The sequence below is a fragment of the Stegodyphus dumicola genome, chromosome 5, assembly GCF_044657685.1.
Source record: "Stegodyphus dumicola isolate Sdum_Otavi_A_Nest chromosome 5, ASM4465768v1".
Taxonomy (NCBI): domain Eukaryota; kingdom Metazoa; phylum Arthropoda; class Arachnida; order Araneae; family Eresidae; genus Stegodyphus; species Stegodyphus dumicola.
Window position 1 is genome coordinate 93,866,418 of NC_140772.1, and position 17,738 is coordinate 93,884,155.

General features: G+C 32.4%; 1 protein-coding gene across 6 annotated transcripts in view; it reads right to left on the reverse strand.

Annotated features, from left to right (window-relative positions):
• Positions 1-3,174, reverse strand: part of LOC118188464 (cell adhesion molecule Dscam1-like) — a 572,681-nt gene extending 569,507 nt beyond the window's left edge. For all 6 annotated transcript variants that reach the window (XR_015041171.1, XR_015041170.1, XR_015041169.1 and 3 more), the window contains exon 1: positions 2,411-3,174. Coding sequence is in view for 3 of the 6 variants with exons in the window: in XM_085816872.1 (XP_085672998.1) it covers positions 2,411-2,453 (43 nt within the window). In the remaining 3 variants the exon portion in view is untranslated. The remainder of the gene's footprint in view (positions 1-2,410) is intronic.
• Positions 3,175-17,738: the final 14,564 nt, after the last annotated feature.

Here is a 17,738-nt window from a genome sequence, read left to right on the forward strand (position 1 = left end):
ACCATGTCTTCTTCGGTTTTTGAACCCAGGGCTTTCATAGTCAGGCTTCCATAACCACTATATCATCTGGGCGGTATGTCAATATAATAATAATAACGGTACTGAAAGTTTCAGATTTTATATTACTCCCAAACGGGCGTTTTTTTCATTTACAGATACATACACGTTTCGAGAGCATATGGGCTAAAAATATTAAAAAAAAGTCTTATCTTTAGAATTTTTTATAGATAGTCTCGTGTGCTGAAGATTAATGTTATCATTATTATTATTATCCTATAGTATTGTCATTGCTTGCTTTAAAACTGTTGAATTTTTAATCAAAAATTCATTAAAGATTCACAAAATAGGAAATAAACAATAAAACAAATTCCAAATTCGGCTTCCATGCCCCTATGTTAGGGTGGAGGACTATGTTATTCAGAATTTGATGATTCTAGTTGCCGTTGGTAACGTCCATTTGGGCTAAATGTTTTTGTAAAAATATCTTACTAAGAAAAGTGGACATTGATATTATCAACTGAGAAAAGACTGGTAAAAGGAGAAACACGTATGCCAACTTCTAACGCTACATCAGGAATTCTAAACGTATACTTCTATGCCGCTTTTAAAATATTTGTGATTTTGTTGTTGAATTGTATATGGCATAAGTGCGAAGAAAATCATGCTTTACTAATAATGCTAAAAGGACAAAAAAAATGTGTTAATAGGAGTGAGAGTAATAACAGACTGGTAGACTACGAATTCAGCGAGAGCGTAAAATGCTTAAAAAACCCTTTTAGCTGACCGTTAAAATCTGAAACCTTTCATATTTTTTAAGTTTTTTTTATTTTTAGTATAAAGGTACTTTATACTAAAATTTTGTGCGTAGATATCCCTGATGGACTATTGTTTTCGTTTTCCGATTTTTCGTTGGTTTACTATAAATGTCCGTTTCACTTTTCAAACTTTTGCGGCCAAATGTTAGAGTCCCGCATTATATTTGAAGAAATTAAATAATGAAAAATTTGCATAAATGTATGAACATTTCTTGCATTGTGATAAAACAACGGTACATAGAGCCATCGAATTTTGAATGACATAATCCTACTGCGAATATGGGCATGTGGAAGCCCAAATTTGAAATTTGGAATTTGTTTTATAATCGATTTCATATTTTCTAAAACTTTAACGAATTTTTGATTAACGAACTCAAGGATTTAAAAGCGAGCAATGGTAGCAGAAAACCATTGCTCGCTTTTAAATCCTTGAGTACAGAAAAAAACATTTTTACCTCCAGCGCCCGAGACTCTGTATCTGAAATTCTAAAGATATGATCAATTTAAAACTATTTTGCGATACTGCTCTTGAACTTAATTTTATTGTTTAAGTGCGAATAACGTGATATTTAATAAATAAAGGCAACAGACGAAATGTTAAAAAAACGTTCTTTGGATGTAATTTAAAATCTGAAACCTTTCAGATTTTTATTTATTTTTATTTTTTGTATGTGCGTATGTTTGCATGCAAAAATATGTTTGCTTCCTCTGAGCAAAGCCAGCAAGAACATGGCGTCATCTGTTAAAGAAAAAGAAGTAAATATTTATATATCTTAAGAAATGGGCCGTTGCTTTAGATTTAATAATAGTTGTCGTTCTTCCCAATTTACAAAACGCTCTTTGCTTCTAAGGAAGGGCGATTTCTTTAGAATCTTGATTGCATGCGATATTGATAGAAATTTATTCAAAATATATGCGAAAAAGATTTTTTTAAGAATTTTAAATTTTAAATCTATTGAAATTGAACCTCAGTGAATCTGCGAATAAAATTCGTGCCATAGTTGCCAAACGAAGTTAGAAGTAGAACAACAATTCTCAAGCATGGAAAGCTTCAGATCACTTACGCAAAATTTGCGGAATCTAGTATTTGAAATGTTAACTTTAGGGAAATCATCGTGTAACGCCTAGTAATTACAGTAAATGAATTAAAAGTTATTCATGACGAGTACTTCCGATGCATCATTTCTAACTAAAACTGGAATGTAATTAAAAGAGGAGTGAGCACATAAAATCTGATATTAAGGCAATTTAGCATCTTGTCACTGGTAAGGATGGAAAATGTCCATTTAATAATCGAAATTTATAGATCGTGTACAATATATGTTATTCGAAACAGCCTTGTTAATTTCTGAGTTAATTAGTCCTGATAAATTATACCTATGCGAATAAATTACTTTTTCTTCTTAACAACATCTGTGACAGCAAAATTTTTATAATGCAGAAAATATCAAATTTTAATTTTTGTAGATTACATATTTTTGCAATTAAAACGGATTTATTTGTTTTATTCCTCTAACTGCTAATTTAAATAAAACTTTTTAGCTCAATAAACGTCAGAATAATTACTTAAGGAAATCAATATTACAAACACTTACCTTTGTTGAACAACGTTACCATCAACCAAAAAGAGGCAATCATGTTAGAAACTTAGATTATTTGACCACAGACAGTAGCTGAGTAATCCTTCTAGTAAGAGTACAGATCACAGTTGAAGCATACAGTATTGGAGGTTGTCTATTAAAATTATCTTATTCACATTATTTAACTTATTAATTATTTCAATTATTATAATTATTCATTTCAATATTATAATTAATAATCGAGTTCTCTTTTCAATGTTGCAGATTCGTAGCAGTCACTCAATTCAAAGTTCCACTGATGTTACATGCTTCATCGTACGGTGCTTCTAAGTTGAGAAGTATTTTTCGGCAATTGATTTGAAAATCATAAAATCTACCTCACAAATAAGTATATTTGGTAGCTCAGTTATTTATTTGTAAAGTATATCAGAAGATTTAAGTCATTTATAATTTACGAATTGAAATGATTTTGCTAATATACATTTTGAAAAGTATTTCACAACTTGACAAATGTAAAATTTCCAATGAAAGCATACATCTGAAATGTTCACTGCACACAACAATCCATTTTTTAAATGTTTGTTCAGAAAAAATATATATATTGTAAAGTGTGCCGGAGTGAGGAGCATGTAGCTGAGCAAGAGCGGAAACGTGTATTTCCTAGTGCAAGCTTGTCACATCTCAAACGTGTTCCACACGTTCAAACGGCGCGCTGAAAATTCTCATCTACGAATGCGTGGGAGATGTGTACTCTCCCATGCCGCCCTGGAAGAAGCACTTAACGGCACTGGATTGAATCTTCTCCACGCTTTCCGAAAATAAATCGTACTTTAAGGCGCCATATGTGATCGCCATGGCGATATTTTGGCGCCGTTTAAGAAAACGCCAAAGGAGAAATTCCTCATCATTGATTGTTCAGCATTTTAAGCGTTTTCTAAATCATTATAATTGAAAATTATGAGTTTCCTAGAGTACAAATTGTTAGCTTCTTTGAGTATGATGTACATTTCATGGCAAATGATGGGAAATTCGCGTTCTGAAGATTAAACTCGAATCTCTGTTGCGCAAGGCTGATTCAGAATTATGTAATACTTTAAAGCTTCCTTACGGCATTCTTATTTCAGTAAAACGCATGTAACATAATAATACGATTAAGATTATTTTAATTAATATCTGAATACACTGAGCTAATTTGAAGACACAAGGTTTTCAATAAGCGAAACACGAGAAAATGTTATTCAGTCAAATACATTTTTAAAAAATTGAAAAGTGCTTTTTTGATTAATCTTTATTTTTACAAAAAGAGAATTATCATAATATAAAAAGCAATATTTAATTATCTAAAAGAATTTAGAGAAAATTTCTATGAGTGATTGCAGGCTATTTTTTCGCAGTTAACTAGTGTTACTATTTTTATGTCGTCAGCTTTCAAATAGTTTAAGATCAGAGTAGAAAAATGTTAATTATTCTCTCAGGTTCTCTCGCATCATTATATTTAAAATTTTATATATTCTTTAAAAGATTAATTTTCGAAACTTTTGACCATTTTAAGACAAAAGAAACTTTTTGACTTAATCAAGCTTTATCTTTTATTTGCAATACTGATTTTCATAATTATTGAGTTTGACATCAATTCGTTCTTCCTAATTTTAGTCTATGAATTCAGTTTTCCATTACTTCCTTCTTTAATTTTGTGCGTAGATATTTTAAGACATAATATTGTATTTCAGTTAACTATATTTCATTTCTTCCTCTCAGTTATTTTTTTGACATGGAACAAATGTTTCAGGAAAGATTACGAATTATTAATAACAAAATCAAATAGACTATTAAGTATTAAATGTTACTTCACTACAGTTTTCAAAAGACCAATGAGAAATTTTTGTAACCTTAATATACATTATCTTTCGTGTTCTTGTGTAGGAAATATACTTTATTTCCTAGGAAAATAGCAAATATTGTTTACGTGCTATAAATAAAGCAAAGCATTTGATAGTAATTGCTTATTTGGTTTACTTCGGAAGTCGTGCAAATTCGTAAGTGTAAATAAACGCACGATGCATATTTAGTCCCTTTTCTTGACCTTTGTTGTAAACATTTAACAAATAGTATATCTCCAAAGGCGCAAATCTGATGGCATCCTATTATGACAACCCGCATACCCTTACAAAACGGATATTTTTCACATTTAGGAACCTCTAAATATTTAAATATATTATATAATTTTACACTGTAATGCAGAATTTTACAATGCAGAATGCAATGCTAAGTTACATAGCGCAAAAGCCAGCTAAGCACTCTGGGAAATATTTACATTGCACGAGAAATAAGATCTTAAACGTATCTTCCAAACTGCGTGGTGAATAATAAGTTAACAGAATATTGCCCTTTGAAATGATATAAAAATAATTAACTCTTCTTTTTCTTTTCCCAGTCTTTTGTTTCATTATTAAGGAAATAGATAATTAAATGTAAGTAGAATATTTATTTTACATTTAAATAAGATATTTAATCGTGCAACATTTAATTTGCGATATATGAGATTCATTTACAATGCGAGTTTGAAGCATTATTACAATAAATGGATATTTATAACTCCATATAGTATGTAACACCTTGGCATAGAGAAGTTTGATTTAAATGCATTATCGAATATGAAAGTGTGATTCTCTAAATCCCGAAAACAATCATTCACATTATGATCAGAATTTTAATTCAGGCAAATTATCCTGATTATAAGCAACGAAATACTCCTAATAAGAAGGGAAAAATAGGATAAGATGGTATTATTAAAATGCACTCTGTTGAAAAATAAATATATGCCCAACCAGAATAATTTGGCTTACATCTATACGACCCAGCATGCAAATGTAGTATAGCAAGCTCTTTAAATGATTGAACCCTGCAGCCTCAGTCAGTACTGTGGAGCGATACAATGTGCGTTTGAAGTGCGCAGCAGGTAGAATATAAAAGTGCGTGCGCTGTGAGTGACAAGCATTTACAACCGCCCTAACAGCTTAGATACATGATATTGTAATAACAGTTTCCTTTAAGACGTTACGGCTAGTTGCCAGACATTCAGAGGGGTAGCATCATGGGACTAAAAGAGGCCGGTTGGTCAAACAGGCGGATGGATCGTCATATTGGACAAAGCGACATGGTTGCCATCAGTTCCGAAAACCAGTGTCTCAGCGAAGGCGTAGCCAGCCGCCGTAGTGTATCAGGACATCCCAGGAACACCAATGAATGAGATGATCGCGCAATCAGAACACATGACATGTCCACACCAACAGTAACGCTATCATAGATTCAACGCCATTTGCGAACTCACAGGGAGCCCGGAATAACGAGGGATATGATTTGCAAAAGACTAGCTGACTATGGGCTCAGATCTGGATGTCTATTAAGACACTTGCCATTGACGCTTTTACCATAAGCAATGTGCCACTTTTGATCAAGCTGGGCTGTGTCCAATTACAGAATTGTGATCTGTAGCGATTAATCACGCTTTCCGCTCAACAATGATGACTGCAGCATACGTGTCTGGAGACGCATAGGTGAGCGATCCAATGTACCATATATTACCCAGTGGCGCTCAGTCAGAACACGAGGTATGGCTGTGTGGAGAGCAATCCCCGGGACAGCAGTTCATCATTAGTCGTGCTGCGAGGTATTCTGACAGCTCGCAGGTACGTTGACGAACTTTTGCAGCCGATTGTACTGCCTATGCTAGTAGCTCGTCCAGGTTCTGTTTTCAGCAGTACAACTCTCAGCCACATACAGCACGACTTTTCCAACAATGTCTCAGATTTGCTAATGCCCTCGACTAGCTTTCTAGGTCACCATATCTATTGCCTATAGAACATGTTTGAGTCACGCCAGGCAGGCAAATCCAACCGTATACAAATATGTTCCAACTTGTTGCTCCATTTGGGCACAATCTACCGCAGAGAGACATAGCCAACTTAGACTTCATTCCAACCAAGTTTGGGTTTAAATATCTGCAAGAGTGGCTTTGCCATGTACTGATTTTCACATTCTTTATATTGCTACTTGCAAATAAAACGCTTTTTCTCCTCAATGTTTTGATCTTTTTTTTTTTTTTTTTTTTTTTTTTTTTTTTTTTTTTTTTGCTCGAACACTACACTTCCGAGTTTTGTAGTTGTGGCTTAGTTCTTTCTGGGCGCACATATTTTTTGCAACAGATCGTATATTTACGAAAGGTTTCGGTACTATATATTTTAGTTTTGATTACCTATATCATTGCAGATAGCCTCTTTTCCCACATTTCAACATTGTCTTACGATTATGGATGCCCTATTAACATTTTAATCGATATTGTAAAATCATACTAAAATTGCTTCATTATCCAACTATATATAAATTTTGCGTATTTCTTTTGACAGTCTTGTGTATTCGCCTTTTGAGTCCCCTACATTCATAGTTTTTAATCTTCGCAATTATCTAGGAATTCATAATATGTAAGAACATATCGTAAATCCTATACAGAGAAATACTGCAGTAAACTTTATCTCAGATATTTTCTTAGCATTTACTAAATATTTAGTCTGCAGTTTATAATAAAATATTCACACACATGCATAAGTGACACATTATATATACATATCACAGGGATATATATATATGTAGGTAGATATCACTCAAATAAGTTCCTTGAAACTCTTAAATAAATTCCATAAACCCATCTTTTATGCTTTATCTCTATTTAAGCGAGAGAGTTTCAGAGTATAGCATTTAAAGTCAACCCCGCTTCGAGCTTCAAACTCTCTCTCGTATGGCTCTAAAATTTTAGCCCAGCCGCCCCACCCATTACAACAACACCGGATGCGTTCGACTAGGGCTGGCATCCATTAGAACCATTCTTATCTTCTGCGAGAGAGATTTGCAAGGGCGCGCCGAACGAATGTCGGAAGTGTTCGGAAAGAGATAGAGCGCCCTCCTATCTCCGGCGGTGGTGGCGGTTGGGAATGGGAGGAGTAGAAGTTCCTCCCTTAAAGAGCCTTATCTGTAAAAACCGCGGTATTGGAAACTGTCGCCCGTTCCTGCAGTAATATTTTACTTTTCACTGTGTGTTGCTGTAAATTCACCTTGCGTTTATCAAAAATTCTTTGGATTATTTTGTTTGGTGAGATTATTCAAAGGAATAAAGCTCAATTTATCAACGTTTAAACAGTCTCTGTTTGTATTTTTAATCGAGTTTTCTTGCTAAAAAGGATGTTATGTGATACTGATCAATTTAAACATATGCATGTAATTTTGCTAAAAGGTTTGCTTTCTAATTAAATTTAAACATGGTTCCTGCACTCATAACTGTTTAAGCAAAACGAGGTGAAGGCATAAAAAGAATAAATGAAATGCAGTATAAAATGTAAAAGGAATTACCAGAATTTATCCATTTTTTTCAACGGGGTTCATCATATTGAAACACAATTACGTATTTATTTAATACAACTATATATTTTGAATTTAATATGAATACATGTATGATTACATATATAACGCTGTTACATATCAAGATTATCCGCAACTTCAAACACTAGTTACGGTATTGTCTTCGTTTCATTCCGTTTTTTTCGCATTCTAGTTTTTTGTCGTAAAAGATTGTTCTGGTTCCCTAGGATCGGGTTTCTCATGTGAAATGTTTTATATATAAATAGAGTAAGGCGAAGAAGAAATGACCAATAAATTGTATGAAAAAAGAAATTTTGCCCGTACAGTACACCAAATTATAATGAAACTAATCTGTACCAAATAAGGTGTAAGGAAAGACTAGCATATGTGAATGCTAGAAAAGCACATAATAAAACAATTTACGTAGATTTTACTTATATCTTAGAGGACGTGGAAGACAACGATCGTACAATCTTAAAATAAAAGAAGAAAATTTACTCTTTGAATTTCAGTCTTCGGATATACAGATAGCTTTTCGTACAGCAGGTATTCGGAAGAAAATGGGAAAGCAAACATATCTCGAAGTTTAATTCAGTTATTGCTTACAACTCCTTTAATAAACACAGTTTGATTTTAATTCATTAAAAGTTTATGTGATCGACATTATGCAATAAATTATTTATGTATTATCTAAATTTTGTTTTTGAATCTCGTGGTTGTCTTCTGGAGATGTCGACTGCAATAGATGATTTGTCGTCTACACAGAAATTTATCTACATATATATAGTTTGAAATTAGATTGAGGAAATTAAGATAAACCCTTTCATTTTATGCAGGATTTATGAGTTATAAATAAAACTAGCCGTCAAACTAAACGTCTTGGATTACTAGCTTCTATCCAGAGTTATTACTATTTAGCTTTAGCTACACAAATGCGAGTCTAGTGCTAAGAAGTTTTATGTAAGGAATTATCTAACATTTACCGATAGTTGTCATAGTTCTCAGCTACAAGTATTAAATTAAATGTGATTAACAACTTCCATAAATTATTTCGCAGTTGCTTACGCTAAGTCCTGTTAAACTCTTAGCATGCATTAGGATTCTGAAAAACAACAAGCAGATTTTTCCACGCAAAAACCTTATTACTATTAGCTGTTGCTACTAACTGGTAAATGTGATGTTAGTTGTTGCATATTTCTGGAATGAGTCGTTGGAAATGAGATAGAAATACAAAGAAAATAATGAATTTATCCATTAATGCGAATTAAATATTTTGTAGCGTGTAATTACAATTAATTTTGCTTATGAAGTTCAGCGTCAGCGGTGGTTTAAAAATATACTTCACTGTCATAATATAACTTGATTTAGATTTAAGATTTAATTGTAATATACGCACTCACAGACATGAAGATACATAAATAATAAAATGCCTACAAATGTACATTTTACATTTGCTAGACCTTATGCATTATAACATATCTTTAGCGCCCAAAGTCAGGTCATAGATATAACTAGAAATTAAAAATGTTCATGATGAGGATCGGGTTTTAAAATATAAAAAAAAATATTTTTTCATAAATAAATTTATTTTTAAGCTTCCTCATAGTGTACCCTGATTAACACTAAAGCTAAAAGAGCATTACCGCTTCTAAGCGAGGACTGCAACTAATTATTTCATTAAAAATAATAATTGAAGAATTCTTTAGCAGTAGTGCGTTTCAACTCTGAACAACCCACGAACAGATGACGGGCCACGGAAGACCGAGATTATATACTATATAATATATATATATACAGGGTAAGTGTGTGTCTGGGTGTCTGTGTTTGTAATAGTAATGCATGCCATTTCCTTCCGAAATTCTTCCACAGACGTTACTGTGCTTTTGAACGCGTAGCCCTTGTTTATGTTTTCATGATAGTTTAACTGAATTCAATTCATAATTGAATTTTTTCCAAACTGGCTTCTGATTTTTGTGACGTGTAATATGTATAATGGTAATTCGATTTGATAAGCCTTTTAAAAAAATTAATTTATGAGAATATCAGAAAGGATACTTCGAAGAATAGCCAAGCTTCAGGAATAAAATAATTACTAAGTATTATGTTACTTATAAAAGGCATAAATCTCACTTCAGTGTTAAACAGTTAATAGGGAAGGAAAACTGCAGACTTGCATAAGTGGTATTTGGTATTGAGTGCAATAACAGAGAAAATTTTATGCATAATAAAGAATAAAAATTATTAAAATATTATCTGGAAGAAAGTAATTTTTTAATAAAACAATAATAGTAAATAAAGAAAGAAGAATATGCCTTCTGTCAGAGTGGCAGTACCAACGTTATCCTTTTTACCAATAATTACGTTTGAAAATGTTGAAAAAAAGTGTTGCTGAATTGAATTAAAAAAACTCAGTATGTAAAATTAATAATACTGGAAGTCTAATCGCATCTTGAAATTCATCCACCTACATTTTTATATTCAGCTACTTTTGAAATTGACTTAAATGGGATTGTGTCTCGTAAGTGAAAAATAAGATTTAATAATTTCCTGTAAAGCAGCTTTCACTGTTAGTTAAGTCTGGATGCAGAGAAGCGTTGTATTTATTTTCTCTTGCTGGTTCTTACTTTAGATTGCAAATGCCCTATTCTGTTATCAAAAACAGACCTCTGCTGAATATACGATCGTAGTTACAAAATCATACGTGCACAAAGCGGGCTAAATCTTCTTTTACCAGTACGTGAATTGTTTTAATTGTGTCGTTATGTCAATGCGTGGAATTTTGATTTCGGATTACTTTAATATCAAATATTCAATATATATACTACATTCGCAAAATTTTATACCACTAATGGAATAAACATTTTTTTTTTTTTTTTTATTTATTTAGAAAAATAGCTGACGAATATAAATTGCTTCAAGATAAGTGGAAAGAGGAATATTTTATTCCGAAAAAATAAACATGGTTGAATAATTTGTTTGCTTTACCGCAAGACTGTGGTATTCAATATAATATTGATTTACATTATGTTGCGAAACACAAATTCTTTAGAGACACTTTTCCCCGCTTGTCTTTGTTAAGCATGGAAAAATTAATTTTCTTCGAGAAATCAATTTTAACAGCAAAACCTACTCTAGTGGAGATTTTACAAAGTGCAGCTATGACATCAGCATCATATAAAATTTGTTATTTATTTGGAAAACATATGCAAAATTTTGCTGACGCAAAAGCTTTGAAAATAGTTCATTATTGTTTACCGTTTGTTACTTGATAAATTTAGAAAAAATTCTAAAAACTATGCAAATTAAAAATATGCACCGCTCACATTCGACTTGCATTAGCGCAAACAAATTAGTGCAGGACACATTTACGATCACGTTATATAAATTTTAAAATGTTTTACATATTTTAATTTGCACTTTGACTCGCAGTAGCGACATATAAGCCACAACATATTGTTCTGATTTCGTTATCTTCTGCAGTAGACCGAATTAAATTCCAGAAATTTTAAATTTTCTCCCCATGAATAATCACACCATAGGGAAAAATATTTGATATTATTATTCATTTCCGGAAAAGAATTGGTTAGTTATAAAGAATTTAGTTTATTGTATATGCACAGATGGATGTACTTTGAATGATGGGATCCCTGAATGTGTTTAATTTTGTATTTAAAATAAGAATATAATTCAGTAATATGCTGTCACTTCAATGCGACATTTTCCAAGAATGTTACACTGAAATGATAGAATCGCCAAGAAAATGTGGCAGGGTGTGTCCCTATGACTGACTTAGACGTCGTGATAGAAATTGCAATATGTGAATGTTAAATACTCCCAAGACGCGAACTTGAAAATGTCTTAAAATATGTTGGAAGAAATCAAAAACTATACAGGCTTCATTTACATTTTCATTTAGATGGTCAATGTAGGAAAAGGTATTTTTCGTTTGTTTTTGTTTACACCAAGAATTTGTTTTATTTTTTCAAGAAAAAATACAGCATGCAACAAATTAAATACCTTTCGACCACTTTCTGTGATTACAGTTGGCTTGGAGAATAAATCATTTTATTTCTGAAATATTGCCTCCATTATTTCGACAATAAGGTTCCCCGTTGGCTACATTTTTACCAAGGTATTAACTTTTCCGGAAGAAATAGGTAACTGGTCCAATGCAATCTTTTGACACAATCGTCGGAGTGGCCGAAATAGTAATTCCTTAGGACCTACAGGTAGTGTAGCCATATGTTGCTGTTGATCTCTTCTGTTGAAGTGTTCAATCACTCGAGCCAAAGGCCACTTAATTCCTTTAATGTTATCCGAACCTACTAGAACTTTATCTACCTTTTCGATATTCCCTCTACCTCCGGAGTTAGCTGGATTTCTCACAAGTTCAGAAATAAATTCTCTCCGAAATGTATTCCTTAAACACTTTCTGATTTTTTTAACATAAGGAATTCGTCTCCTAAGATGATTGCACACTTTCAAATCTAAATCTGCTGCCTCTATCACTGAAGAAGCATTTTGACATTCATGCAAGAAGTGAGCTGGCGTTCATGGCAACAGTTCATTGGGGTATTGCAACAAACAGGTTAGTGGTATTATATTTATTATATTCTAATAATAGCACAGAATGGTGTTAATTTTTTCATAAGATGATCATGTTATGTCCAAACATCAGTTCAACAAATCTTTTATAATGCGAATCATGCACTCCTACTATTAACCATACCGTGGTTAAGTCATAGGATTAAGCTTCATACTATCTTTCTTAAAACGCATTCTGATTATATTTTCTTCTAATCCATATTTTGAAGAGCTGCAGCAGGGCCTCTTATGTTAGTTTTACTATTGGAGAATATTATGGATATCCCTCGACGACGAGCAAAAAATCTTCGCTTTGTCTGCAGGAATGCTTCCGTTGATAATGAGGTTATCATTTCCAAATGTCATATCCGCACAAGTAAATACGACGATCCAAACTTTTGTTCTACTACGTAGATATAGAAGAATAGCTACATCAGCACCAGTTACTGGAAATGCATGTGCACGCTCTATACTTTCGATTGGAAGAGGAGCTCTGATCAACAGTTATAGGTTTGGCTGAATGCCTCTTAGAGAGAAGGAATTTACATTTATTTCTAATTAATAATTACTTATTACTTTGAGTATTATTTTACTTCCTCAAGGATTCCAGAATCTTCTCTGAGGAGTGCTAAAACTCTTCTTAACCCAGCATGGCATAAATCCTTTTTTGAGTGTGCACAATTAAACGCCTAATAATCGAGTGAACATGCAGAACAATAAGATATTTAAAATCGTTCATATCTTCTTCGAATATAAGCCATGTTTTTATATTTAGTTTAACGTCATCTTCAATAAATGATATAGAAAGATCACATCTTTTCCTACCTTCATTTAACCATCTTCCTTGCAACATCTCGTTAAGAACCTTTTCAACCATTTTGATTTCTTCACATGAGAAAATTTGAAATTAAACTGTTTCCTTTCCCTTTACATTTCTTTAGAATCTCCTTATCCAAGCCGCAATTTTCAGACATTTAGAGTATCCTGAGAAATACAAAAATCGATCACTTACATTCCTCTTTAAGCTATTTGTTGTGCTTATTATATTTTTTTCGTCTTCTGCAATTCTTGCTTGGGACTATTATTTCTTCTTTAGCCCAACATATATCCTGCTCTTTAAGCCAAGATGGTCCTTCCAATCATTTCCCTCTTACAAAGTCTATCCAAGTACAAGAACGAGATGGCAAATCCACTGGATTAATTTTACTGGATATATACCGCCAATTCATTAATCTCTTTTAATCTGTTGTTTAAGCTATTTGAGGTTGATTGTTTTTTACTCTACTCAGCGCTACCATAGAATCAGTCCAAAAATATGTCTTGAATGGCGACTTTGACCCTTCTACTATGGATTTGGCTAAACGGGATGCAATAAATGGTGTCCGCCGATAACATCGCGGACGAAAACGACGAGGAGAAAACCACGCAAGGCGAAATCGTCGTGGTACAAAACATCGTGGGAGAAAATAAAGCAAAGAGATCACGTCGCAGTTCTAAAACATCGTGGCACAAAACATCGTCGTCGAAAATAAAGCGGTTCAAAAACTTTGCAATTTAAAAACATCGTCGGCGAAAATATCGTGGAAAATATAAAGTACCTTTAAATCATCGCATGACAATAACATCGCAGACATGCGTTTTTAGGTTTTAATAACTGTAAAATTTAGCAATTATTTAATAATTGTAAAAACTCGCATAATGGTTTGTGAGCGCAAGATGTAAAGAAGGATAAGTTTAACGTTCATATTTTTTATTAACTAATAAATATTCACTGAAAATGTAAAATGGAAACTTAAGTATAAAAAATTAATGCAATTTATAACACTTGATAGAATTTCAAACTGACATATTTAACTAACAAGGTCATTAATAAAATATTTTTAAAAAGTTTTACTGGTAATTTTTTATGAAAAGTATTATCTAAAAATGAATAGAAAAAGAAAGATAAGTAAAAAATTGCTAAGTTAATTATGAAATAATTTTCTTCACATTTGTTAATCTGATACTCTTATAATGAAAATTACTTCTTGTTTTATTTAAATTTCTTGTTTTGCTTTTTTAAAAATGTATTAATTAATAAAAAAATTTGAATGTGAAAATTATCATTCTTTCCATCTTGCGCACACAAAACATAAGCGCATATCCATTTGCAATTATTAAAGCCTAAAAATCATGTCTGCGATGTGTATTTTTACCACGATATTTTCGACGACGATATTTTTAAACAGAGAAGTTTTTGAACCGCTTTATTTTTGACGACGATATTTTGTACCACGATGTTTTCTCTTTGCTTTATTTTCTCCCACGATGTTTTGTATCATGACGTTTTCGCCTTGCGTTATTTTCTCCGCGACGTTTTCGTCCGCGATGTTTTTGACGCGGTGATTTCGACTGTAACTCAATAAATGCTCCCAACAGCTCCATTCTTTGAGTATTAGGTCTCTTTTTTGGTGGTACTCTAAATTCAGCAGCGGCTAAATTTATCATTGTTCTATTTTGATCTTCCCAGCGTAAAATGCACAAAAAGCCCCTTTCTGGTAGGCATAATAAAATAAATGTAAACTAGTATTTTAAATTGTTGCATAATGAGTTCTTCTAACTAATGAGGATAGCCTGCTTACGACTAATTATTTTCCACCACCTTTTATTCTGGGCGCCAGTGTAGAGTCGTTTATTTATTTTTTTTAAAGCAGAAGATGGAAAAAAAATGTGCAATGTCCTCGCCGGGACTAAAACCTAACCTCCCGATTACGCCTCGAATCTGTAGTAACCCTCAGGTACTGTTGTGTGTCGCCCGTGTCATGCGGCAAAAACTCCAATGTCACAGCGAAAGCCAAGTTCCAGAATTAAGATAGCCATGCTGTATACTGAAAATAGGGAGAAAATACCTTATAGATTCATCAAATGAATAACTTTTAACCACTTATCAACTTTTTAATGCAAATATTTTTAAAAGGGTTCATTCTAATCTGTATTTTACTTCAATGCTTGTTGTAAAACAATTTTTGAAAGCAGCATTACTGGCCATGTTAATCCAATGGGATCATAGATGCTATTAATAATTGATAGTAACATTCTTTTGGTTGTGGGTTTGTCCAAACAATCCAGGTTCTTCGGAAATTCACATTACACTTCATCTGTTAGAATGTTCTATTTCAGACGAGGTTGTTTGGTAACTTCCTTCTCTCTTATTCTTACCAACAACGCAAATCGAATTATCTCATTGTCGTTACTTCTTTTGTTCGATCTTGCAATAACTGAAGCTCATTTTCGTCTGCAATACTAACAGCGTAGAGAACTATCAACGTAGAACCTTTCTTTTAAAACTTCAACAGTGGACAGCAAGTCTTCTCTTTTAAACCTTTCCGAAAGCAAATTATATAAAATGGTGGCGCTTAATAAGAAAGGTCTTGAATTGGGGCAAAAAACTACCCAGCAATGTCTATACTCTTTCACAGTTATACAGTTAACATCTTCCCACTGCAGAAATCGGAGCATATCTCTATCTTCTTATTTGATACCAATCTGTAAAGAAGCATGTTTCATAACGGCAGTCATTCCGGGTTTTCAAAATCTAAAAATCACATTATGTAAGACTCAGTTCAATATGCAAATAATCATTAAGAGCCACATATCCATATGTCTTTGAAGACGCATCAAAAACCAGGCGTATTTTGGTAGTAGCATTAGACATTTTGATTACTGGTCGGTGTAGGAAATAAATTTAGGTTGATCAGTATTAAACTTTTTTACATCTTCCATTATGCCTTCTCGTTGCCACTGCAAAAATATATTATCATAAGCTTCCAGATATTGTCCTTTTTTAACCGATTAGAGACAGTACGTAATTTCCCCTGAACCCCTGAACGGTACCAAAATTGTTTCAAAAATTGTGTGTTGACCCAGGCTATATTCACTTCACACCGTTGATATGTGTTAAAGGTAATCGTTTCTTGGAAATGACAAAGTTTCTTCATCCAAAACTGCCTTAAACTTTGCCTTCAATCGTTTTGGATATTCCTAAGGACTCCGGATCCCACAAGGTTTGTAACTCTATACTCGATAAACGTTAACGTTATATTTTTAAATATTACCCGCTAGGAATATGTATTATAAAAAAGAAACATATATGTCAAGCTACTGCAGTTTTACGGCTCCAGCTGTTAATTAATAATAATAGAGATAAAACATTGCATATAATACTTTTAAATCCCTTAATTTATTCAATATTAACAAATGAATTAAATTTGAAAAAATATAGATAAATTAATAATTAAATAAAACTTAAATAAAATTTGCTGGAAGGCAAAGCTCTGGCATTTGGAAGACAAAAATATTTTATATCGTAGTGACAAAACATTTATTTTAAATCGATGAATATTATGATTATTACCATGCCTTTTATTTCTTGAGCCTTTTTAGTTATAATTTGCTTTATAAATATATTAAAATAAATAAATATGGAAAACTTAAACAACTGAAGCTACAACTAATGCGTAAATGACTACCGAAGTATATATTTGAATCAATAAATCTGTCAAAATTCCTATAATTACTTTACTGCAACCTAAACGTATTACTGAAGACACACACTGGAATGCCTTTGATAAAGCAACTGGAGAATCAAACTTCTGGAGAGCAGGAATTTATATTCGATACTTGTTTCATCTGCAGCTGGTGCCACGTATCTAATAACAGATTGCAATATCGGGAAAATTCACTCAACTGAATATTAGTTGTAAATACTTTAGCGATCATTGTGCATTTGAACGTAAAGTAAACGTACCCGTTTCTTTGAATAATTAATGACCTTTGGTTAATTCAGAAAATTAATATTCTTTTCCTGAAAGATATATTTTAATTCAGTTGAAGACGATCCATGAATACATCATCCTAATGAATGCCTCGTGTTTTTTTAAATATACGAAAAACATGCAATTCAATGCGTTAGCTTTCCAACTCATTTAGTAATAACTTCTTCGTTGATATTCGTCATTTTTTCATTCGTCATGTCTTGTAAACAAAAGCGATATTACACGGCTTCTATTAAATCGCCTTTTGCGAAAGAAGATAGGAAGACAGACATTTTCTCCTCATTAAAAATAAGATTTGTTTAAACAAGTAAGACATACTGACTTAACCTTGTTAAACTATTTCAATATAGCTGAAATTATTCTCAACGAAAATAAATAACTAAATTAATACAAGCCAAACTCCATTTAAATATTTTTTCAAAGAAGCGAATTTTTGTTCATGTTCCAACAATACTAATGGTAAAAAAAGCAGGATTATAAAATTTTTCATCCTAACTTAACAAACTATGACTTAGCAGTTTTAAATTATAATT